This window comes from Oryza sativa, chromosome 1 (genome assembly GCF_034140825.1).
Source record: "Oryza sativa Japonica Group chromosome 1, ASM3414082v1".
Lineage (NCBI taxonomy): Eukaryota > Viridiplantae > Streptophyta > Magnoliopsida > Poales > Poaceae > Oryza > Oryza sativa.
The window spans coordinates 34,213,877-34,237,075 of NC_089035.1; the positions used below are offsets into that span (position 1 = coordinate 34,213,877).

The window sequence follows — 23,199 nt, forward strand, 5'->3', positions numbered from 1 at the left end:
ACAACAAAATTTGCACTGTTGCTACTATGAAAATCACGGTACAAAATTTGGCACGAGACTAGCACGGGTCCACGAGTCTCGTCGTGTTTCACGCTGTCTGAAAGCATCGGACCGCGCGTAGTACGTCAAGAGGCGGGCATACTACTACCTTCCAACAGGCCCGTCGCTGGTTGGGGAGAGGGATAAATGCAAAGATATGGACACACGGTTCACACGATGCCTCCGCTCCGGCCGTTCATTAGGCGAGGGGGAGAGAGAGAGGGGGCCATGCAACGCCCTCTAGCAGGAGCCCCGTGCTGCACATGGTCATTCCGACGTACTCGGTACTATGCTAGACAGCTGGCCACGAAATTATCAGCGTGTGACAGGCTTAGGGTCTGTTTAGATCCTATCAAGCTGTTTCACTGTGTCACATCGAATGTTGGAAACATATATGAAATATTAAATATAGACAAAAAAAACTAATTAGATAGATTGCGTATAAATTACGAGACAAACATTTTAGCCTAATTGCTTCATGATTTGACAATGTAGTGCTACAGTAAACATTTGCTAAATACGGATTAATTAGGCTTAATAAATTCGTCTTGCAGTTTACAGGCGGAATTTGTAATTTGTTTTGTTATTAGACTACGTTTAATACTCCCTCCGTCCCAAAATATAGCAACCTTTGAGCGGATGGAACAGACGTCTGTCTAGATTCATAGTACTAGGATGTGCCCCATCTATTCAAAGGTTGCTATATTTTAAGACGGAGGGAGTACTTCAAATGTGTGCCCGTATATCCAATGTGACGGCAAAAATTTTTACCCCTGCATCTAAACAGTCTTAATTAGTTTTTCTTTTTTAAGAGAGAGCCTTAATTAGTTACATTAATTAGTTACATGTACATCTTGTGTATTTTTAGACAATAGAAACTTTATTAAAACTAGGTCAATTACATTAAAATAATACAATTATACTGAGCCCACTTCCAACCTCTACATCAAGACACCCACAGCCAAAAAATGACACCCACAACAACCAAAAAGAGATGCGGAAATATAATGTTTAACACCTATCAATTCACACACTAGATTGTCACTCATACTCATGGCTAAAGTATTCCTGTGCCATATGGTCCAACTGTCCAACTATTAAGAGACCATCGGAATATGACAATAGTGTCTCAAAGTTTCAGCTTATAGAGGACAGCCCAACAAACGAAGCCATTGCGTAACTAAGGAAATAACTTAAAAAAAAGGAGAAGATCCATTTCTTTTTGTAAAAAATAACTTCATTCTTGCATAATTAAAGTAACCAACAAAGAGTTGTTACACCCCATTAACAAATTTCAAAAAAGTTTCCGAAAAGCCGGTGAACATACACAAAAACGGAGAAAACAACCATGGAAAAAAGTTGAAACACACTTAAAAAAACTGAAAACATACTATAATAGAGTAGAATGGAACGTTTAATCCATCTTACTAGATCCCGTTGCAACGCACGAGCATATTTGTTAGTGAGAAGAAAATTCCGAAACTACCAAATTTTGGTAGAATAACATTGGTAAGACAATGTTTTGTTTGTTACCCTATCAAAATTTGGTGAATTTGATAACACCAAAATTTGGTAGGTTTGAAATTGATAATAAAGTGAACATGCCCACTTCTCCATATAAAAAAGTGAATACAGGCAGTTTCCGGTCCAATCTCACCGCTGCAAACGATGGCCATAAAATTCTCCATATAATAAAGTGAATACAGGCAGTTTCCGGTCCAATCTCACCCATGCAAACGATGGCCATAAAGCGTAACTGCTGTGTTCATGCAGCCAGGGGATTATGGATCGTGCCTCAAATCGTTGATTAGCTAGCATGAGTCATTCAGTCTTTTGTTTACGATCAGATTTCAAATTTTCAATACAACAAAGTACATACATTTTCTACATGTATTTGTCAATTACTATATGACGAAAGTTATGTGAACCCTACAGCAGTGTAACACCTGTAGCATCAAGGGTAGAGATTTACTGTACATTCACGCAATCATAATCTTCCTTATTTGCGGAAGTTGCTTCGTAGTAACAACAAAGAAAACAATTGCATACCTACAGACTACAGTGATATGTACAGCTAAAGTACAGACTAAAAGCCAGCATATATCAAAATGCAAGGCGTAATAATGTGTAACAGATCAGCAATTTCGCGGTCTGTTATAATTCGGAGGCAGAGAAGGACACCTTTCATTCATGTGAGGGTACGGCTGCATGGTGTTGTATCCAGGCAACTCCATTCGATACCTGCCCTTTATTTGGCAGAAGGGGAGCTTGACACTGTCATCTTTGTTGCACCACACGGGAAGCCGTGTCATATTGTTCTCAAAAAAGTTGAGGCTGTAAGCATCTTTTATCTGCATGGAATTTAAGGAGAACATATTTTTTTACCAGAAGTTGGATGCGGGCAATTAATAATGATCAGGAAATATTCATAATTCAAATCATTTGGTAGTGCAGAATGGCAATATGCCAACTGGTAGACTAGCCTTCCACTATGAGTCAATTACTGAGCATATGATATAGTTCCATCGGTGATGTCTGAATTACCCTAGATCTCATGGAAGCCGGAATTTAAGCATAAACCACACAAGAAATCAAGAGTACTTACGGTGAATTCAGTAACTTCTATAGAGCTGGCAATTGGGTCAAAGAGTCCAGCCTCCTTGTACATCATAAGGACGTAAGCCACACAAGAAGCAGACTGGCCATCAGTATAGACCCACTTATCTTGCTCAGGAACTGTTAGCAATTTGTCAAATGTCATCCCACGCTTCTCTGATTCCACTATGATTTCAGGTAGATCAAGACCCTGAAGAAGATAGCTCCATTATAAGTCTATCCAGAAAAACTCATAGCATTGAGCACAACGGAGCTATAAAGCAATGATTTTCTGTGTATATAGAAACTCATAGCATGGAGCACCTTCCACTGTTAGAAATTGGATATGCGACAAAAGAACTAAGAGAATTACTAACTAATCAACTGTTGCAGGCCAATCCCCGTATCATAAAATAGGATCCCTTGGTGTGTCATAACCCTTATATATACCCAGGGGACGCTTGAGTAAATGAGAAATTCTCATGCAGACTACGTCTTATCAAAAATAATTGAGGGTAGTTTTAGAAGAAGGAACCACTTAAGGAAATCTTCAGATTTAGTTATAGACTTTTAGGAATCTGCATTCCTTCTTGAGCGTTTAGTACAGTTCTATTACAGAGCCCACACAGCTGGACTGGGCTCTCTCCCCCTGCCTACGGGGAAGTATCCGGTGCAATCACCTAATTCGGTGCAACTATGCAACTCTCATCCTACACCGTTGGATCGAGAAATGGACGTCCGAGATTCGTCCACGTCAGCATGAGTTAAAATTTAACTCCCAGTAAATTTTAACTCATGAGTGAATCTGTGAGTTAAATTTTAACTCAGGTGACATGGACGAATCTTGGACGTCCATTTCTTGATCCAACGGTGTAGGATGAGAGTTGCATAGTTGCACCGGATACTTCCCCCTCTAGCCTATGTCTCAGAAAGCAGCAGTAGCAAACAAAACCATGCATTTCCTCCACAGCATCAGATAAAAGAACTACAGATCCAGATTACTGTAGCTTCAAAGTGTCCCAACTGGCTGCTCACTCTAATCGGTATGCCAGCATTCATTCCCAAACATGATGAAGCAACTGTTTGATTTGAACTAACAGAACAAGAGGAAAGGTAATATAACCCCCAAAGACTCTTCAGAGAGCACTGAGCTGCTGATGAACCATGAAAAATAAATACAATCAAACAAATAACAAGCGCCAATTGAAACAAACCTTAGTTCCAAGCCGTTTGTTAAGGGCTTCTTTCCACATGTTGGCAGCATACTCTGGTTGAAGTTTGTTCCACATAGTCATCACAGAGGCAACCTAGGCCAATCGTAAGATTTTGTTACTACAATCAGCAAATAAATCTCAAATGCATAGCTCAACCTTGCAAGCAATCCTTGCTATATCTGGTATTAAAATTAATCCACTAGGTATGCAGCATATAATAATCTATAACTCTAAGCAACCAGCCTATGAAAATATATGGCGATAAGATATAGCACACTTAATAATATAAGCGTTAGCAAAATGCTGTTGGCAAAAAGTGATATTGATCATACCACATGAGCATCTAATGGCGGTGGATAGTTGTCGCTTATGGTATCAATCCAACTAAAAATCATATTGTGGTACCCATAAGGTTTTCCATCCATGCTTTTTGCATATTCCCAAGCTGCTGTCTCATTAAATTTTGCACGCAAATCTGGATGCAAAGGTAGTAATGCAATCTGAGGATTGGAATCATCCTTTTTTACTTCAAAGTCCCACCATTCTTCCCATGGCAAGATAGCAATAATATCTTCTCCCTGAAAAATTAATGCATGTTAGCTTACTGTTGCTGAAATAAATACGCCTCACGCCAAGGGAAACATCACATTAGCTTTCCTACGGTATATAACTAGTAAACCAGACAGAAGTATAGAACAACATCTGACATATCAGTGGTGTCCCATGTTTCATCTTCAATGGTTGATGTTAATACATTCTGTTAGAGCAAGAATATAAAACATTGAGTGAATTGCAGTTTGGGCCACCATTTATTACCAAAGTTTCACTTTGATCGCCCCCCATCAATCTTTTCACTTCAGACCGGGTAATCTTGCCCTTTTTGCACTATGAACCACCCCAGCTCTCATTTCTAGCAAAATCTAGTGTCTCCTCTGGCAAAGATGTGGCCCGTGTGTAAGTGGGGGAGATTACCGGCATGCAGGTGCCGATGTGCTTAAGGCTATTGATGCGCTTGATATGAGACTGGTGGTCTAAATTGCAACAAAGGGTGAAGGGTGGCCCAAATTGAAACTTTGTCGATAAAAGCTAGCCCAAGCTGTAATTCACTCTAAAATATCCATGTTACATTTGAAAGAATCATTATTGGGTTAAAGAAATTATCATTGTACAAAGCCACAGGTATTAACAATGAAAGCACGAGAGCACAATTACTCCTATCCAACCGCAGACCAAAATTACATAAGACTATTACTATCCAAAAGTGGTCTATCATGCATCCTGCGAAAAATAGTTAAGATGCTGGAACTTTTCTTTTCTTCCATTCTTCTATATTCACAGTCTCATGCAGTCAATCTGTCATATTCAAATGAGTAAAAAAAATTACACAGTTAATGACCACTACCTGTTCATTCTCATGACCAGATTCCCCAACCCAAAGCTTTCCTTCAGAATCCCTGAGGCAAACTGCGGTATGGCCAGCATAAGCTCCAGTAACCCACTTCTCTAGGGTTTCAAAACCACCCCAGCGCCCACGAATTTTTGATAAAACCAAAAAATCTCCAGAGTGGATATCGTCAACATTTAATTCTGACACCCAAGGTTTCGGACGTTCCTCGAAGGTTGCACCCATATGCTTCTTTAGAAATGCAAGATTTGAATTCTCACCCCATTGAGTATTTGTAAACAGGGGGAAAACATCCCAAAGTGCTCTAAGTGTTCCAATTGTTCCAGATGGCATCAGGAATATGGATACTCCTTTGCGTTTTACCTATGTTAAGGTAAAAGATCATGCATATGTGTATCAATGATCAGAAATGCTGATTACAAACAAAAGCAGCTGCAGCGGGGACTTACATATTCATATTCAGCCTCGCTTTCCCATTCTTTGAAATCAAGGGTATGCTCACGACCTACAAAGTAGTAATCCCATGTAACACGATATGGTGTTGCAAACACATAAAGGTCTATGCAAGTCCAGCTATGAGCTTTGTTTGTCTGCAACAAGGAACAGTGTCAGGATCAATAGTGAAATAAGAAGAATATTCATGTGTAGAGAAATGAGAACCTTCAGAAAGCAATTAACTTGTATTAAGAAATCACAAAGCTCTGAAAAAAGGTTACTGACTTCAATCCAATCACAAACCACATGCAAGACAGCAGAAACCATACTGGAGTGGGCATGTCCAGTTAGATGCCACATATTGATCTAACTAAGATTAGGCATGAGCCAAGTTTTGTGAATTGTGATATGCCTAAATAGGGAAACGAACATATTTGAATGAACCATCTACTAGTACCATCTAGTACGCTGTACAAACAACTCTGGCACCGATCGATCTACACTAAGCTACATGACTAAATTTAAATGTTTCACTGAACTGAACGCAATCGAGGTGATAATCTCAAAATTACGATCAAGTCCAGGGTTGAAACTAGCAGACTGCAACAAACAAGCCACAAATCCCCAATTGCCTCCCTCCCTTGGGGAGGAAGAATGGTTCTACCGCCTCCGGCTCAGAGTAACAGAGCCAACACTGGGACGCGGGGCTTGGGACCGGCACTCACCTCGAGATGGAGCGTACCACCTCCAAGGCCCCCATCAGTCCCGTTGTGGAACTCCATCCACGCCCGGTTATCGTAGAAGCAGGCGCCCTTCCACTCGGCGGCGCGGGCGCCGCCATCACCTGGCTCCCGCGCGACGCCGACGAAGGACGGGAGGAGGTCGGCGGCGCCGCGCAGCGCGAGGCGGCGGAGCAGCGGCTGGGCCACCGGCCAGGGCAGGAGAGGGAGGAGGTCGCGCGGGAGGACGGGGGCGCGGAGGGCCGCCTCCAGGAGCCCCGGGAGGAAGGGGCGCGAGGCGGCGAGGAGGAGGACGAGCGCGGAGAGGGCGGCGAGGAGCTTGAGGTTGTAGGCTCCTCCCATGGCCGCCGCCACCGCCGCCGGTTAGGTCTGGGAGCCCTCCGCGAGTTTCGCGTTGCCCCGCGCTGGTCTTCTTCCCGTGACGGAGTTCTTTCTAGTCGATGACTCGTTTGGGTTTGTTCACTCAGGGGCGGACACTCGAGTAAAGATAAAATATATCTGCATTTTATTTCCCAAGGTTGCTTCTACTAATCCGTTGTTTCTTCTAATAATCCCTTGTTGCTTGCAAGTTTCCGACTCTGCACGATTGCACGAATTGACTAGAATTGGTTGTATTGTACTGCGTATTTCGATGGGCTACAAGGAGTATCGCCAACATATTGCTTAGCCAGAATTAAAACAAGATGTTGCTTAGCAATAGCAATGTTATTTTTGAACAACGAAATTATCTTCCGTTTCTATATAAATTTGGTGTGCGCTAATATAAGAATATTCATGTACTATGTTCATTATTTTTTTTTCTGGGACCGGCGTAAAGCCAGTCGAAGTTTAGTAAAGATTTAGAAGAGACTTTAGGTTACAAATACTCCTACAACATTAACCCCACAAAAAAGCGGCCCCAGAAACTCCAGGGTTACCTGCCTCCCCGTCCCGCCGTCCGGGACGAGCCTGACTACCCCAATAGATTACTGACGAATGGGGAGCTTGGGTGGCGGCAGCTCTAATGGCGCCAATACAGTAAATCTATGTTCATTATTTCACTGCTATAGTTTTCCCTTTTCCTTTTTTTTCCGAGGAGTGTTATAAGTTTAGCTGACAAATACGATACTGTTCTCTAAGTGAAAATCTTGCTCTCAAGAGTAGTTCTCCCTTCTCTATGACGGTATGGCCCCCTGTTTCTTTTCTTTTAGGGCCCCTTTAATCATAGGAATGGAAAAACGGAGGAATAGGAAAAACATAGGATTCTGACAGGAATGCAGGTATAAAACAGAGGATTGGAAAATATAGGAAAAACACATGAATGACCGTTTGATTGGACCACAGGAAAAACACAGAAATCGGATGAGAGAGATAGACTCAAAGGAATTTTTTCTAAGAGGTTGGACCTCTTGCTAACTTTCCTCCAAAATCTCTATAGGATTAGCCATTCCATAGGAATTTTAAAGAATAGTATAGGATTCAATTCTTTGTTTTAAAGGCTTTTATAGGAATTTTTTCCATAGGATTGAAATCTTTTAAATTTCCTACACTTTTCCTATAGATTAAAGGGGCCTTGAAAGGAGAACGGTGGCATGTGGTCCATAATTTGATTTGGTTGATATTTCTATTCCAAGATATAAATACGTGTCCCAGTCATAAGTCACTGAGTTGGACACGGAAGAAGGTTCGGAAGCGGAAGTAGCTGTGGTCAGGCGTGCGTGTCCTTCTCTTCCTGCAGCACAGCCGGGATGTGCATTGACTACAGTGACAGAGAATCGGGAAAACAAAAAAAGAGGCAAATTTTCCCGAAGTCTGATCTCATCGTCTTATCTCATACACGATCTCTCTTCTCGCATCAATGCGACTTCGGAAGAACAGCGTATCGAACTAGCCATTGGTCACTTGATTAGTTGTTTTAGCTTAGCAGCATGAGCCAAAATTGCACACAGTTGGTAGTTTATGCCGAAACTGACCGTACCTTGATGTGGAGCGTGCCGCCTCCGTACTTGGAGCCGGAGTCGTTGTGGAGGACCAGCCACGCCTCGTTCTCGTAGAAGCAGGCGCCCTTCCACTCCAGCCGCGAGCCGACCGCGCCCGGCCTGTCCGACGCCGCCCCGACGAACACCGGGAAGATGTCCGACACGCCGCGGAGAGCGCGGAGCGCCGCCATGGCCGCGGTCCGCGGCAGGAGGGGCAGGACGTCCATGGGGCTGAACGGCAGGGTGGCCCGCGGCAGCGCGCCGACGAGGCCGTCGACATCGCGTGGGCCGGCGGAGTAGAGCAGTGCCGCGGCGAGCGAGGCTGCCACTAGCAGCAGCAGCGCAGCCGCGATGAGCGTGTTGTTCTTCGCCATGGTGTGTGGGAATGTGGGATGCGCCGTCCAGGGGACTCGGGGGGTTTCTTCTCAGGACCTTAGTTTATCCGGTTCCGTGTGAAAAACGAGCAGCACGGTGACTGGAGGCGAGGGTGGCGGTGTTTGGGACGCAAATGTGTTGCACTCTGTTCTTGAATTGAGGTGTGATTATTTCACTTCAAAATTAAAAGTTTGGTTAAAATTGAAATAATGTGATAGAAAAGTTGGAAGTTTACGTGTGTAGGAAAGTTTTGATGTGATAGAAAAGTTGAAAGTTTAAAGAAAAAGTTTGGAACTAAATAAAACCTTGGTGTGGTTTTGGCCCGAAGGAGTAGTAGGTCCTGGTTTAGTTCCTAACTTTTTCTTTAAACTTTCAACTTTTTCATCACATCAAAACTTTCCTACACACATAAACTTTCAACTTTTTCGTCATATCGTTCCAATTTTAACCAAACTTCTAATTTTGATGTGAACTAAACACACCCTACAACTGAAGCTTCACACGAATTTATCACCCAAGAACAGTAATGCTGCTGATGCGATTAGGAAAGGTAATCTGCAAGATTTAAAGACTTGTGTTTCTTGAGAACGGGGTATATAAAACTACCCAACCGATTGAAACCGATTGAAACGATTTTATGCTTGTCTGAGGCACGCTGATCATGTTATTTGCCCAAAGTTTCAATCGGTCGTAACATAATTTCAGTTTGGGACTACAAAAGCCGAACGCCATGTACAGTTTGGTCGGTGGATCGGTGCGCACGAAGAATAGTCGGGCACCGTCAATTTTTCCCCTCAGTATAACTGTAACCCAAAACTGATTATCCAAATTGGTCATGGAATGATGGAATCATCGGGCATCAAAAATCCCTCGACTGGTATATACTCTATACGACGTCACGGCTGACGCCTTAAAGGCAATAATAATAATACATTGATCCGATGATCCCCATCTATCACTCACCTATACAGCCCAGGCGCATCGTACTATCATAGTACCACAAGTCTACAGGCAGCCCAAACAGCCCAACTCCCAGCACGCGCGCGGGAGCTGCAATGGGCTAAAGGCCACAAGACCGCAAGGCACAGGCCCATGCCCCGCCCCCTCGACGCCGCTTGTCCGCTTCACGTGCTTGTGAACACGAGAAAGCCTGCCGCAACAACGATCGTCAGGCCAGGCGAGCGCGGCGCCGAATCTATCGAAGGCGGTGCAACGTACGCTTCCGCGTCCGCAGATCGCGGGGAGGGAATCATCACGGGCCCCGGCCCTACCCAGAACACGCACACCGCGCGGGATGAGCCGCTCCCGGCCCTAGCTAGCGTGCACGCCATGAGTCCAGGACGCAGGCTCAAAAACCTGGACGTCCAACTGAACACTCCCGCAGTTCCGTGCATGTAGCACCCGGCGCCAATCGGCGATCACGCGATCCAGTGGCGATGGTTTATGTAGCACCTTCCTACCTGGAATGTCTCTGTCGGATCAGGACTCAGCGCTCGCTTTTTGGTGAAGCCAAGACATACGGAGTACACCCTCCATCCTAAAATAAAATATAAGAAACTAGAATTGAATGCAACATTTCCTAGTCCTATAAATCTGGATGATATCACATTCAATTCTATGTTCTTATATTTTATTTTGGGATGAAGGGAGTACGTTCTTATCTCAGGCCATGTTTAGTTGCAATTTTTTTCTTCAAACTTTTAACTTTTCCATCACATCGAAACATTCCTACACACATAAACTTCTAACTTTTCCGTCACATCGTTCCAATTTCAACCAAACTTCTAATTTTGACATAAGCTAAACACACCCTCAGCCTGTTTTTCTCTTCCTTCTTTTGGAGTGTGGGCCACAGGCAAGTTTTTGGGTGCCGGTCGCGTTCAGCTGTATCCTGTAGAAAATGCGGTGCATGCAGATCATCTCGTGAAGAAGATGAGAAACGAATAGCTGCCAAAAAAAGAAAGAAAGCAAGGAAAGAACAGTCTTCACCGTCTGTAGATTTCTATTTGATATATAGATGCAGGTCATAACTTTCATATGTATCTTGTGTTTGGTCTCAAACTCATCGTCAACAAACAAAAAAAAGTGCAATTCCCACAGTGGAGCGTATTCCTCAAATTAGCCTTCTTTATACAATTGTAAAATATCTTTACAATGATTTCCCCTACATTTATTTACATATTCTTCGACTTCTTTTTGAGCGCGCGGATTTTTGTACATGTCCTGTCTGAACAATTGATGAATTAACCCAAATGTATTCTAGCTATGCACATCAATAAGCACCGAAATTAAATCTGGTGCAGAGTAAAGAAAATGTGGTCATGGAAAAGAAACATGGAGGAAAGCGACAAACTTCTTGGAAAAATAATCAAGCGGCGACTTAACCACCAAGCTTAAGGCGTAGAATGGAACTCATGACTCCACGGCCTCCGGAATGCTCTGCAGGGCGGGCTTCCAGTGCGCCTCCCTGTGCTGGTCGTGGTGGTGCACCTCGCCGGAGTTCATGATGTCCGCCAGCAGCTGCTGCGTGGACCGCCGGCTGATCTTCCCGTGGCCATTCCCGGCGCCCTTGCGCTCCATCAGCTCGTGCAGCTGCCTCTTGGTGATCCTGATGGTCACCTCTGCCACGTGCTCCATCCGCTCGCGGTGGCCATCGTCCTCCGACGATGACGACGCCGCCGCCTCGTCCTCCCACTCGTCGCCGTCGGCCCACGACTCCACGGCACGCTGCGACGCCCCGCAGTTCCCCATCGGTTTCTGGCTTGTTTTTTTTTTCCTTGTCTATGACCAACAACGACTAGATTTCTCCTTCCGATCTTACTGCTAGCTTAGCTTGATCTAGCTCGATCGTGAGCTCGTGCCTTTTCGCTGATTCCGTGTCCTTGTACGCTGCTCTGAGATGGGATATGTAATGTAATCCAAATGGGTTTTGGAGTCTATTTATAGCTGGGAGGTTGGCAGGGGAGGGCAGGAAAGAGATAGCGCCTACCGGGGCCAGGTCAGCGATGATTCCGCACATGACACGAACCACCGCTAATACAATTCGTCCGTGATGTCACGTGGGGAGGCGAATTTCCTTGGCTCCGACGTGGCGAGACGGTCGTAGGATAGAAGCTAATCCTCTTGTGTTCCTCTCCACCCGGTGCCGGCCTCCTAGAAAAGCTGGACGAACTGGCGCGCCGCGCGCGTGGTGCCTTGCCAGTGACAGTGAGTTGCCTCGGCGCGACGCGCTGGCAAAAGCAATCTACGCTGGCGCGACGCGCGCGCCGAGCCCGGGTTTCCATAGAAGCAGGTCGGTTGACGGTTGGCAGCGCGTTCTAACTGGGCCGGTCCTGGTGTGAATGGGCTCTGGAACGAATCTTGAGAGGCCCGTTCGTTCGCGCTTCCGTATGGTCAGGACATGTTCCCTCTCTCGGTGGAGACTTTGCGGTGGCGTGGATTAGGAGTACTGGTGAATTTTGTCAGGGTATCTGGCCACGTGTTCGTTAGGGATAGGCACGTTTTTAAAATTTAAATAAACTTTATAATTTAGAGGCTATACCTTTTTATTTGTTATATGGATCTTGAAATGGATGTATTGGTGTAAGCACTAATCTACTCACGTTACTTGGATTTGAATAGTTTTAGTATGGTTTCGAGGGAACTAGCTCAAACCGTATAACTCAACTTTTAGTATGATTTTTTTTTGTGTGTGTTCTCTAAACAACTGAACAACTTACTATTAGATCGCATTTTATTTTTGGCTTATGGGGATTATGAATTATAGATTAATTATCCTAAACTACTAAACGGTGTAATTAAAAAAAATTATTCATCAGCATTTTTAGAAAACTTCCTTAAATCAACTTTTTAATATTTCTATTTAATTTATTCATCTGTCCCTTGAATAATCGTCATAACTCGGTTTCATCCACATCCATCGGCTACAGATAACGGGTAGTTCATCCCAGGCCCCACCTATCTTGTAGCGCCCGTTCCGTCGTGGCGTCTAGCGGGAAAACTCTCTCTTAAAAACCCTATTTGCGAAATCCGTTTCTTTGCTTGTTGTCTAGTGTCCGTGCCATCTCAGATCTCAAATCCCCGATCTATCGTCAAGTTCAATCCTGAATCCAAATCCTTCCCAAATCAATCCCTCCGCAAAAGTCTGATTCGCCTCCCTCGGGTTCGATGGGCCGAATCCCTCTCGGCCCATCTCCCCCTCCCTCCCCGGCTCTCTCTCTCTCTCTCTCTCTCTCCCCGCTCTGCCCGTGAGCCGCGCCGAGCCCTCCTCCCTCTCCGCTCTCGCTGTCGTTCCCGCCGATGCCGCCCAAATCGCCGCGCCGCCCGCGCGCGCGCGCGCGCCGTGGTGGCCGACCGGCCAGTCGCCGCTGCCATCAGTGCCTGTCGCACCTGCCCCGCGTCTGCTGCCCGTGTCGCCGCTCCACTCCAAACCGCCCCGCCGTCATCGCCATCGTCATCGACTTGGCCCCGCCTCTCCCCGCGCGTGCCTCCAAGGGACGGAGGCAGAGCTCCCCCCCTCTGCCGCGTCGCCCTCTCTCCCTCCTCCTTTTCCGCAAAGCAGCAAGGAGGCAAGCCCTCTTTCTCTCCCCCCTTTTTCCCTTTTCCCCTCCCGCCAGCGTCATCCTCCCCCCCTCCTGTCGCCGTTTTGGCCGCGAGCGCCGAGCGCCAGCTCGCTCCCTTGACCGCCCAAGGTCGGTTTCCAAACCGACATCGCCGCCCTATAAACCCAAGCGCCTCCCTTCCTCTTTCCCCTCCCAATCTTCCCCGTTTCTCGCCCGCGCCATTGCTGTCTCTCTCGCCGGCCGCCGCCGTCGCGTGTGCCGGAGGAGCCGGTGCGCGTTAGGACGCAGAAGGGGACACCGGGCGCTCGCCTTCTTCCTCTTCCCCGGCCCGAGGCCGGAGAGATCACTCCCGTGCCGTCGGCCTCTCGTCACAGTGCCCCGCCTCATCTCGGTAGTGCATTCCCCCGTTCTCCCTCCTCGATCCATCTCCTCCCCTTAGTTTTCGGTAGTAGCATGTGTAGCCTTCCCGTAGCTAGCTGGCGCCGCCCCGACCGTTGCCGCCACTCGCTGTGTGCTCGCCGCCGTCGCCGCCCGTGCTCCGTAGCGCCCGCTCGTCGCCGGCCTCGCTCGGCGTAGCTCCGCCCAATCCGACGCTAGCAACGGATTCCCGTAGCCGCGTAGATGCTCTCACCGCCGGGAATCGGCCCCTCGTGACCTCATCGCCGTTTCCCCCTTCTCCCGCCGCCGGTTGCCGCCGCCGCAATCCACCGCCGTCGAGCTCCCTCCGGCAAATCCGAGCCATTGGCTCGTCTCCCCTCGTCCTGTGCAACATCCCGGTGTGCTCGCCTTCGCCTGTATCGCCATGGTTCGCTCCGCCGCTCGCCGCTGTCGTCCGCCGTCCGTTCCGGCCGGCGTCGTCGTCTACCTCCCGCCGGCCCGCGTGGCAGCCACGTAAGCGCCACGTCGGCGCCACCTCAGCTGCGACCGGGTCAAGCAGACCCCGGTCCGCCGCTTCCCTCCGCCCCCTCGCGCGCGCGGTCCACCGCGAGCCGTGAGGCTGCGCGTGGGCCCGCCGCACCACGTCCTCCGCGAACCGCGCGCATGCGCCGCGCCTCAATCCCCAAACCCTAGCATGCCCCGCGTGCACCTCGCTCACGGTGAGCCAAGTCGCCGACAAGCGGGTCCCACCCGGGACCACGCGGGATGGACCCGGCCCACCGGCTCTCTCTCCCCCCTCCCCGCCCGCGCGCGCGCTTTGGGCCGCCTTCTTGGGCCGGCCGGCCCATTAAGCTCGGCCGAGCCGCCCCATTCTCTCGGGCCGCGCCCTAGCCGCCCGAGGGAAGTCTAATTTCCCTCCCTCCTTCTTTTCTTTTCTTTTCTTTTTCAAAAAGGATTTAAATAAATCCTTTTCCTTTAGACCAAAAATCCAATAATCTTAGAAATTCAATATCTTCCCAACCGTAAGTCCGTTTGACTCCGTTCAACTTCCAAAATTCCTCAAATCTCGAGATCTATCTAATGGCACGCTTAGAGGTCAATAATAGGGCTTTATTTTCGCCGTTTGCTGAGTTGTCCCGTTTCGCGTGTAGTTTCGAAGCCCGAAGACCCGCAGTGCGAGGATTTCGAGGATCAAGCTCAAGATCTCGAGCGAGGCAAGCCACCTTTGAACATCTTGAGCTTATATTTGAACTTAATTATGTTGCTTGAAAAATATTATGCATTGATAGGATCGCACTTAATCTGCTTGTCCCGTCTGCAAGGCAGATTGGCGGACCTACCTAATTTGTTGCATTTCACCCCTCCATTGTAATTGTTATACCATGTTCCCTTGTACCCACCTAGTTGCGCCTCGGTAATCGTGCACTCTGCACGGGTATCGACGGTCGCCTTCAAACTTAAAATCTGAGAAACATCTTGGGTAAAACTTGGGTTTTACAAAAGACTTGGAAAACCCGACACCTGGGTCGGTGCTTGCGAACTAAATGAATTTCCAAAACCGCGGACCGGGGAACGTACCGGGTGTACGGTTTCCCGCTCTTGCACTTAAGGACCGTTTCCTTGGAATTTCATCCGAACATAAGACAAGTACGACCACATGGGTGGAATGGGACACCCCTGGCTGAGTAACTAGCTTATCGGGGGAGCCATGATGCTAAGAGACATGTGGATTCGCCAGGGTGGTGTCGGGGAGGACCCCTGGGCTTCCTGGCATAGTATGGTCTGGGACCTAATCTGGTGTTGGTCTGGGACCCCTCTCGTTGGCATATGGTGAACCTGTGTCGGCTTTCGAAATGCCTTGTCATGAAAGCCTTAAGGTCTCTAGTCGTGGCCGTTCTGCACGGGCTGGATGATCCGGGTTAGTAATGTCGTGTGGGTAAAGTGTACCCCCTCTGCAGAGGTTATTAAAACTGTTCGAACAGCCGTGCCCACGGTCATGGGCAGATGTGAGGTGATTCCTAGCGTAGTTTTGTTTGACTACTGCCTTGTGAAATTTGCTGTTGTGGAATGGGTTTGATGTTTGGAAAATCTGCGGCTGATGGGATCAGCCAGGCTCGGGTGGCCGTTTGAAAGCTGTTGGCCGGGTGCCAACCTTGATCGATTCAAAAGACTGATACATTGCACATACTCCGACCGGACGAGACGCACTGTCTCATCCGTGTCGTTTGAGAAGCACTCCCTTAGTTGTTTCAGAAAAGAGTTTAAATAAAATCAATCACAAAAACAACAACCTTTCCTTGAAGCCTGCATTAAACACTTATTTCCCATGGCTTGCTGAGTACTCCCGTACTCACCCTTGCTCTATATAAATAATCCCCCCCAGTTGCTGAAGAAGATGAAGCGGATCCCGCTGACGAGGAGTTCTTCCAGGAGCAAGCCGGCTACGATGAGTTTTAGGGTTTCGGCCTAGTTCCCAAGTCGCGCCTGTGATGTTTGGTCCAAGTCTTGGCTTCCGTTTCCCTTTTGTAATGCAGTTGTGAGCTCGGGATCTGTCCGCAGCCTAACATGACTGTACTCCTACTCTATAATAAAGAGACCTCTGTTGCTGTGATATTCTGTCTTCCTGTGATACCAGCACTGTTTCCTGGGACTGGTATCGATTAACAGGTTAATTTGGAGCGTCACGGGCTAGTTCCGGTCGGGACTAGTTCGGGGCGTGACATATCTGCTGTGAGAGCAAGTATAATAGTAGGCTATAAGCCGGCTAAATGCTAAAGTGAAGGAGAGAAGAGAGGAGAGAGAGAGGAGAAGCGGGCTATAAACTTACATCCGGCTTGGACATAAGAACCAAAAAACTTTATGAGAGAGACAAGTGGGCTATGTATTAATTGTAAAGAGCTAACTATTATATGGGTAGGCTAAAAAAAAGCTACAAAGAACCTTGTAGCCAATAGGTCGGCTGTATTATTAGCCTTTCTCTAACTCTCGAATGAGTGCATCTTCTAGTTCCCATGATTTGTTAAGCAAGTGTGTTCGTATATGTTTCCCAAAAAAAAAAAACGTGTTCGTATATATGCTTTGCAAACGGCCGGATATATACACAGACCTGTTCATAGCTGTTGTGATTATCTTCCTAGCATATAACGCGGAGCGCTCGGCGCCGCATGGAAATTTCTGTCATATAAAGAGACGAAATCTTCGATCGGCTACACGCCTAGACCTGCTCGACGGTGGCCATGGTCCTCTGCATATATGAACAGCTCGATTTTGAGACCCGCCATTATTGATCTGGATTTTTTTTTCGAAAATTATTGATCTGGATTAGTTCAACTTCAACATGCCGTGCGTTCACTTCACCTCAGCATAACTTTGATGCAGGCAGGACAAAGAATGCTTCCATCCATTCACAAACTTTCTCGATTATTTAAAAATTTCAGGTGTTATAGGTCCATCATATATCAATATATCATATATGCAAGCTTCTGACGCTGGCTTAAAGGTCTAATATTTCAGTACAAAAATCCTCACTGTCTCCTTCGGGGTAATCACGAACACCGACTAAGTCTTCGTTGCATTGGCTTTCTGAAAATTCACGAAATTAATTTCCTTACCCAATCCACGGTGGATTCTTCTTCAACGCCATTGTGATGGAGTGCAATTCAGCAGTAAGAACTAAGGACCAATGTAGCCTCAAGACAGTGTGTCTCTTTCAGGATGTCGATAGAGTTGGTGAAGACTTGATCTTTTTGTTGCATAGCGAAGGGCGCGAGGTCATACCATGCAAGCCTTGGTTCTTGGAACAAATCATTGTAGATATATAGAATGGACCAATTCAGTGTGGAAGATACAGTCATTGAGCTAACAAATTAAAGGGCCAAAGTGGTAGTAAGTGTCCATTTCTGCAACAGTGTCACTTTGACTGCAATTGCAAAGGGATGGAAATTCTAGTTGGGCATATAGAGCCTTCACTTGCTGGCCTTATTATAGCTATAGGTAGTGGAAATTACTTTGCGAAGGCTCGGTTCTGACCTCCGACTTAATTCTGATAAACAAAATTACAAAATCACGGAGGAGACGAGCAATTTTTGGCTCAAAATTTTCATTACTAGCTGTGAAGTTCATCGTCTCTCTGCAGTTCATCAGTGATCATCGAGACATCTGAGGCCATATGAGTACAAAGTTCAGGGACAGAGCTATATCAGAAATCTGCTCAAGTAAAAAAAGTTCCAGCAATCTCTCTCAATCAGTCTCGTAGCCTGTACATCTCCGAAAGAATGACGATCAAACTACAATATCTTCCTAGCTAGAGCAACTATACACATGTGGAGAATCAATCAAGGAACATAAAACAGTCCTATGGAATCAAAAGATCCACTGAATAATCTATGACTCGTCGGCCTCCGGTATGCTTTGCAGCGACGGCCGCCAGCCCGCTGCCTCCTGCTCGTAGCAAACCTTGCCGGAGCTGATCATCTCTGCCAGCACCTTCTCGACCGGCCGCCCCTTGCCCTCGCCGGCGGCCTTCTCCAGCAGCTCCTGGAGCTGCCTCCTCGTCACCCTGATCTTCACCTCCACCCGCTCCATCTTCTCGACCGCCGCCATCTCATGTAGATGCTGCTGCTGCTGCTGCTCCTCCTCATCCTCCCACTCGCCGTCGTCGGCCCACGATGCGGCGGCGCGCTGCGACTTGAAGCAGTTCCCCATACACGCAGAAATTCAGAACTGAAGAGATGCGAGATGATCGATGCGTGTATCTCAGAATCTGAAGCCGCAGAGCTTTGCTTTGTACTAGGCCCTTCGCTAGAGTTGCTTGACGGTGCTCGGGTTGGTTTAATGGTTGCTTTGGTTGCCTCCGTTTGTGAGAGCTTATTTATACGTGGATGCTGGGAGAAGAGGAGGCGTTCAGCGCGACGTGCCAACTTGGACCTGGCTGGAGACGTGGATGCGTAGGCGTGGAGACCGAGTCGCGCGGGGCACCACCGAGCAGCATTCCATCGGGCCACGTGGACGGCCGGGACATCGAGCGTGCCTCGCGGGGAGGGCACTGGACGGCCGGGATTGGGCGGGGGGCGAGTCGGTGGTGGGGACGGCGCGAGTGGCGGGCGTACGTGGTGGGAAAGTGGCGGGAAAGGGGAATCTTTTCAGCGCGGAGGAAGGCCTGCCGGTATGAACACGGCTTTTGCAGGGGATCTCCCAGCGTCGTCGTGGTCGTACTGATCTCGTATGGAAGAACTCTTTGATGAAGCCATCGCCGTTGGGATCGGGATTCCTCTCTCCAGCGCCAATGGTATATTGGTATCGCCAACTAAAAAAAACCGTGCATATTTCGGAACGGCACTTGAGAAGTTGAGATCAAAATCCGTGCCGTGATGTCTACCGGCTACCCGCCGCCATCACGAGCAGTTTTAAATTGCACCTCTCGCCTGACGTTTTCGCAGGAAAGAACGAAAGAACATCAAGTTTAAAGTGGGTGTGATTTGAGATCCATGTTGAAAACCTCATAAAGTATAATAAAAAGCAGCTGGTGAACCATGTCTAAACTTTACCAGGCTTATCACCAAGCTAGTGTGCATATTTTTTTTTCTCAACAACTTAAGATTTTGGATGAAATGATTGCACATGGTGGAGCTTCTGTTCTATCGATCTCAGCTTCTATTCTTTTCTCAACCAAACTTTGTGCATTGGTGGTCCTCTGTATCATGTAGCTAGGCAGCTAGCTCAAAATTTGATTTGTGACTGAATCTAACAAAGCAAGAACTATAAGTCTAAAAATCCAAATCAAACAACCGACCGGGTAATTAGTACTAGCATAGGACTACCATGCATTTTGCTTGTCTCCAAAAAATATATGTGGAGATAGATTTTCTTTCCTGAGAGGACATTCACGTTTCTTGAATGACACTTAAATAGTCATAGAAAGTTTCATAAAAGAAATTAAAAAAATAGATTTTTATGAGATATATCACTTAAAGAAATGCAATGTCAAATTTCACTTCTACGAGTTGTGATGGAAGACCAAACTAAACTGAAACTAGTATATTAGTATATAATACATTCGTATTAAATATTTTATTTTTTTACAACTTGTAAAAGTCAAATTAAACCTACATGCCTGTGAACTCATATTAATTAACTTGTCCTTTTTAACTTTTCATGACTATTTAAGTGAGATAAAAAATGAGAGGGTGTCTCCTTAAGGGAATATTTTTTTTCTAATATATATGCATATATGATGGCCTTTCCAAGCTTCCATGAACAATAGAAAATTAGGCCCCCTTTAAAACAAATGGAAAACATAGAAACTCTAGAGAATTTTTATTTTATGGGAGATAATCTATGGAGTGCTTTAAAACAAAGGATTGATTCCAACCAATCTATTTAAAATTCCTATGGAGTGAACTGTTATAGAAATTTCGGAGAGAAAAATAAGCATAATGCCCATATGTTTTTCTTCTCGTGTCTTGAGTTTGTGTTTTTCATGTGTGCTAATCAAACGATAATTTTGAGATGATCTGTTGAAACAAATTTCACAAGATTTACGGAGTAATTTTGTAGGATTAAAATCCCATAGAAATTTCATCTATTTGCCTTTTCAAAATAAAGGATTGGAGTTTTTCAAATCCTATGAAGTTTCTTAGAAATGGCACAATGCATATAGATTTTAGAGAAAAAATAGTAAGAGCTCGTACCTCTTGAAAAATTTTCTATGAGTTTATCTCTCATTTGGCTACTACATTTTTCCTATGGCCTATTCATATAATCATTCATTTATTTTCCTCATGTTTTCTGATTCTCTATTTTACACTTGCATTTAACATGTGTTTGTTCAATTCTTCCGTTTTCTTAACACTACGTTTAAAAAAAATAAAAATTTCGTGTGTCTTAAAATCCTATTAAATTCTTTGTGAATATTACATTGTATTCATACTGGTTTTCCCTTCACGTCTTTTGATAATGCTATGTTTCAAACAAATCCTTAACATTGTTACAAGCTAGCAAGTGGCAAGCTTCCACGGAATTAAACATTTGTACGTAGCCATTTATGTGGAGACTTCCTCTTTAAGATAATGCAAGCTTTATGTGCAGGCTTTAGCTAATTCCGCACAAGAAGTCTGCAGACGCAGACGCTGAAGTACCATTGCGATACTATTATGTCATTTCTGCGTCAGCCTAGACCCTTTTCCATGAAACTATAATTCGTATGGCGAATTCCACCAGTTTTTTTATTCTCACCTAATAATTGTTTCATCTGTTAACCACCAGCTGCATTGAGCTGATCGGAATTGACACTTTGGTGGACAAAACAATTTCCAGAGCCTTGTTGTTGGGTAGTGGCCGGGAGAGCAACGTACACCATCTATCCGCGGTCAAAACGACAGCAACGCCACCACTAATTCGAAATTAAATCGATTGATTGGCACATCGAGCAACCCTCGACGCAGACTTTTGTCTTGTCAACGTGTTGGTGAGAGCACCTACTAGTGTGCGTCGACTGATATCTGCCCCCCATTTACTTTGATATATGTATAGAATTTATGGAAAATATTTTTTACTTGCAAGTGCTTGCATCCATGGCCAGCAGCTCAAAATGTATGGATTAATTTGTGGTGAAGATGGCCTTTCAAACTTAATGCTCAGATGTGCTGAGTTGTTTGGGTCAAGTCTCACAAAAAAAACTTATAAATGTTTAGTAATAATTTCGTAGTTTACTACTACTATGAAACATTTTCGTTGCGTCTGGGTTTGTTTTACAAGCTGGAAAAACAATGACTACCTAACTGCTAGTAGGTAACTGAACATTTTGCGCATGAAAGTGTTCTCTTGAAAAACTAATCAAGATCATTATCTTCAAAAAAAAACTAATCAAGATGTGTATACTACTGTTTCATAAAAAAAATCATCCAAATGTAGGATAAAATTAGCTTATTCTCGCCTCATGGAGCAATCAAGTGAACAAAACTGCTCTAGATTTTTTTAATACCGTGTTGAACCAAAAGGAAGTATAGTAAGGTTTCTGTTTAGTCCAAGCTCTGCTGTCTGCATGGGTACCACAACTTTACCAGGGAGCAGTAGAGCACCCAATCATTTTGAGCAGATCTCGTTGACCATTAAGAAACTACTACCTCCGTCTCAAAATAAGTATAGCCATGATTTTCAGCGCCCAACTTTAACCATTCGTCTTATTTAATTTTTTTTTAAAAAAAATTAAAAACATAAGTCATGTTTTATCATCTTATAACAATAAAAATGCTAATTATAAAAAAATTTCAAATAAAACGGACGATCAAAATTGGGCGTGAAAACTTATGGCTGTACTTATTTTGGGACGGAGGTAGCAATGCACGAAGGGCACTTAATTGCTCCCATGATCATCATGCATTTTCACATGAATTAATTCTCCATTTTCCATGTCTCAGTAATGGATTGTGGACGACAGATCATCTTCTTTACACCGTTGTATCTGTCATCACTTAATCATCCTACTAATTTACATCGTTCGTGGAATCTGAGCTAGGAGAGAACAACAACACCCATAGGTCACAAAAAAGCTGTGTTCCATCGAACGAAGCTGCAAGGATGCAGCCAGAGAAAAGCAAACGAAGTTGGCCACGCCACTGCAGGACGTGTCATGACTCCATGGCGGCCTCCGGGATGCTCTGCAGCGCGGGCTTCCAGTGCGCCACCCTGTAGTGCTGGTGGTAGACCTCGCCGGCGTTCATGATGTCCGCCAGAAGCTCCGCGGCCGACCGCCGGCTCTTCCGGTAGACGTGGTAGCCGTGGCCGCCGCCGGCGGCGGCCGCCCTCTTGTCCACCAGCTCCTGCAGCTGCCGCTTGGTGATCCTGATGGTCACCTCCGTCATGTGAGCCCCGCTCCTCGGCGGCGCGGTGCCTTCCTCCCCCGACTCCGGCAGCTCCCACTCGCCGTCGTCGGCCCACGACACGGCGTGCTGCGTCACGGCGCAGTTCCCCATGTATGCGCAGAGATGATCGAGATGATCTTCTTTCCTCTTTCTGGGTTGATTTCTTTGCTGTTGCTGCGCTGCTTTACTTCCGGTGTCGGAGTAGGTGTTCGAGATGATCTTTGTGTGACCGATTCGGAAGGGAGGCAGCCGTTTTATAGTTTCGAGGTAACCCGGGTCGGTCGCGGCTCCCATCACCTAAAGTTACGCCGATGTGGAGGTCCAGTCCAACGTGGACGCCGAGGTGGACGGCGGCGGGTGGTGGCCCCCGCGCGGGCGGTGGTCTGAACGCGGGGACGTGGGGGCATCTCGCATAGGTGGGATCGCGACGCGCGGGGTGGGAACGCGGCTTTTCGAGGGGGATTCCCCTACGCAGCACGGGCGCGGCACGAGCCACAGGCCCACAGCGACCCCAACGTGCGGTTTGCTTTGAGTTGCTTAGCCGCGGCGGGTTGGGAGGACATCGCGCTTGGTTTGGGGCTTTGGGCCGTCGTGATCGCCGCGTGCTGTTCCCTTGGCGTCTCGTCGGTGGCGCGCG

At 46.4% G+C, this 23,199-nt stretch overlaps 4 protein-coding genes across 5 annotated transcripts; all 4 read right to left on the reverse strand.

Moving 5' to 3' along the window:
* Window positions 1-1,846: 1,846 nt before the first annotated feature.
* Window positions 1,847-8,798, reverse strand: LOC4324130 (uncharacterized). 2 transcript variants are annotated; one of them, XM_015766203.2, is made up of 7 exons: window positions 8,386-8,798; window positions 5,703-5,843; window positions 5,251-5,616; window positions 4,181-4,426; window positions 3,849-3,941; window positions 2,645-2,845; window positions 1,847-2,390 (listed from the first exon to the last, which is right to left on the reverse strand). In XM_015766203.2, the coding sequence occupies exons 1-7, from the start codon at window positions 8,758-8,760 to the stop codon at window positions 2,175-2,177; spliced, it is 1,638 nt and encodes a 545-aa protein (XP_015621689.1). In that variant the 5' UTR covers window positions 8,761-8,798; the 3' UTR covers window positions 1,847-2,174. The 2 variants fall into 2 exon arrangements, with proteins under 2 accessions (XP_015621689.1, XP_015621690.1); XM_015766204.3 differs by lacking the exon at window positions 8,386-8,798 and adding an exon at window positions 6,414-6,893.
* Window positions 8,799-10,870: 2,072 nt separating this feature from the next.
* LOC4324132 (uncharacterized) lies at window positions 10,871-11,676 on the reverse strand. The gene has a single exon (XM_015779890.3). The coding sequence runs from the start codon at window positions 11,510-11,512 to the stop codon at window positions 11,174-11,176; it is 339 nt and encodes a 112-aa protein (XP_015635376.1). The 5' UTR covers window positions 11,513-11,676; the 3' UTR covers window positions 10,871-11,173.
* Window positions 11,677-17,897: 6,221 nt separating this feature from the next.
* Window positions 17,898-18,545, reverse strand: LOC4324133 (uncharacterized). Its single transcript, XM_015778108.3, has one exon. It carries the CDS (start codon window positions 18,403-18,405, stop codon window positions 18,085-18,087), a length of 321 nt encoding a protein of 106 aa, XP_015633594.1. The 5' UTR covers window positions 18,406-18,545; the 3' UTR covers window positions 17,898-18,084.
* Window positions 18,546-22,040: 3,495 nt separating this feature from the next.
* LOC4324134 (uncharacterized) lies at window positions 22,041-22,789 on the reverse strand. The gene has a single exon (XM_015777763.3). The coding sequence runs from the start codon at window positions 22,671-22,673 to the stop codon at window positions 22,329-22,331; it is 345 nt and encodes a 114-aa protein (XP_015633249.1). The 5' UTR covers window positions 22,674-22,789; the 3' UTR covers window positions 22,041-22,328.
* Window positions 22,790-23,199: the final 410 nt, after the last annotated feature.

Bases quoted from the DNA above. Each gene is read 5' to 3' on its own strand.
- LOC4324130 (XM_015766203.2), bottom strand. From the start codon at position 8,760: ATGGCGAAGAACAACACGCTCATCGCGGCTGCGCTGCTGCTGCTAGTG. The intron at 5,617-5,702 runs GTAAGTCCCCGC...ACCTTAACATAG, and splicing joins GCGAGGCTGAATATGAATAT to GTAAAACGCAAAGGAGTATC. The intron at 4,427-5,250 runs GTAGTGGTCATT...TTAATTTTTCAG, and splicing joins CTGGTCATGAGAATGAACAG to GGAGAAGATATTATTGCTAT.
- LOC4324134 (XM_015777763.3), bottom strand. From the start codon at position 22,673: ATGGGGAACTGCGCCGTGACGCAGCACGCCGTGTCGTGGGCCGACGAC.
- LOC4324133 (XM_015778108.3), bottom strand. From the start codon at position 18,405: ATGGGGAACTGCTTCAAGTCGCAGCGCGCCGCCGCATCGTGGGCCGAC.
- LOC4324132 (XM_015779890.3), bottom strand. From the start codon at position 11,512: ATGGGGAACTGCGGGGCGTCGCAGCGTGCCGTGGAGTCGTGGGCCGAC.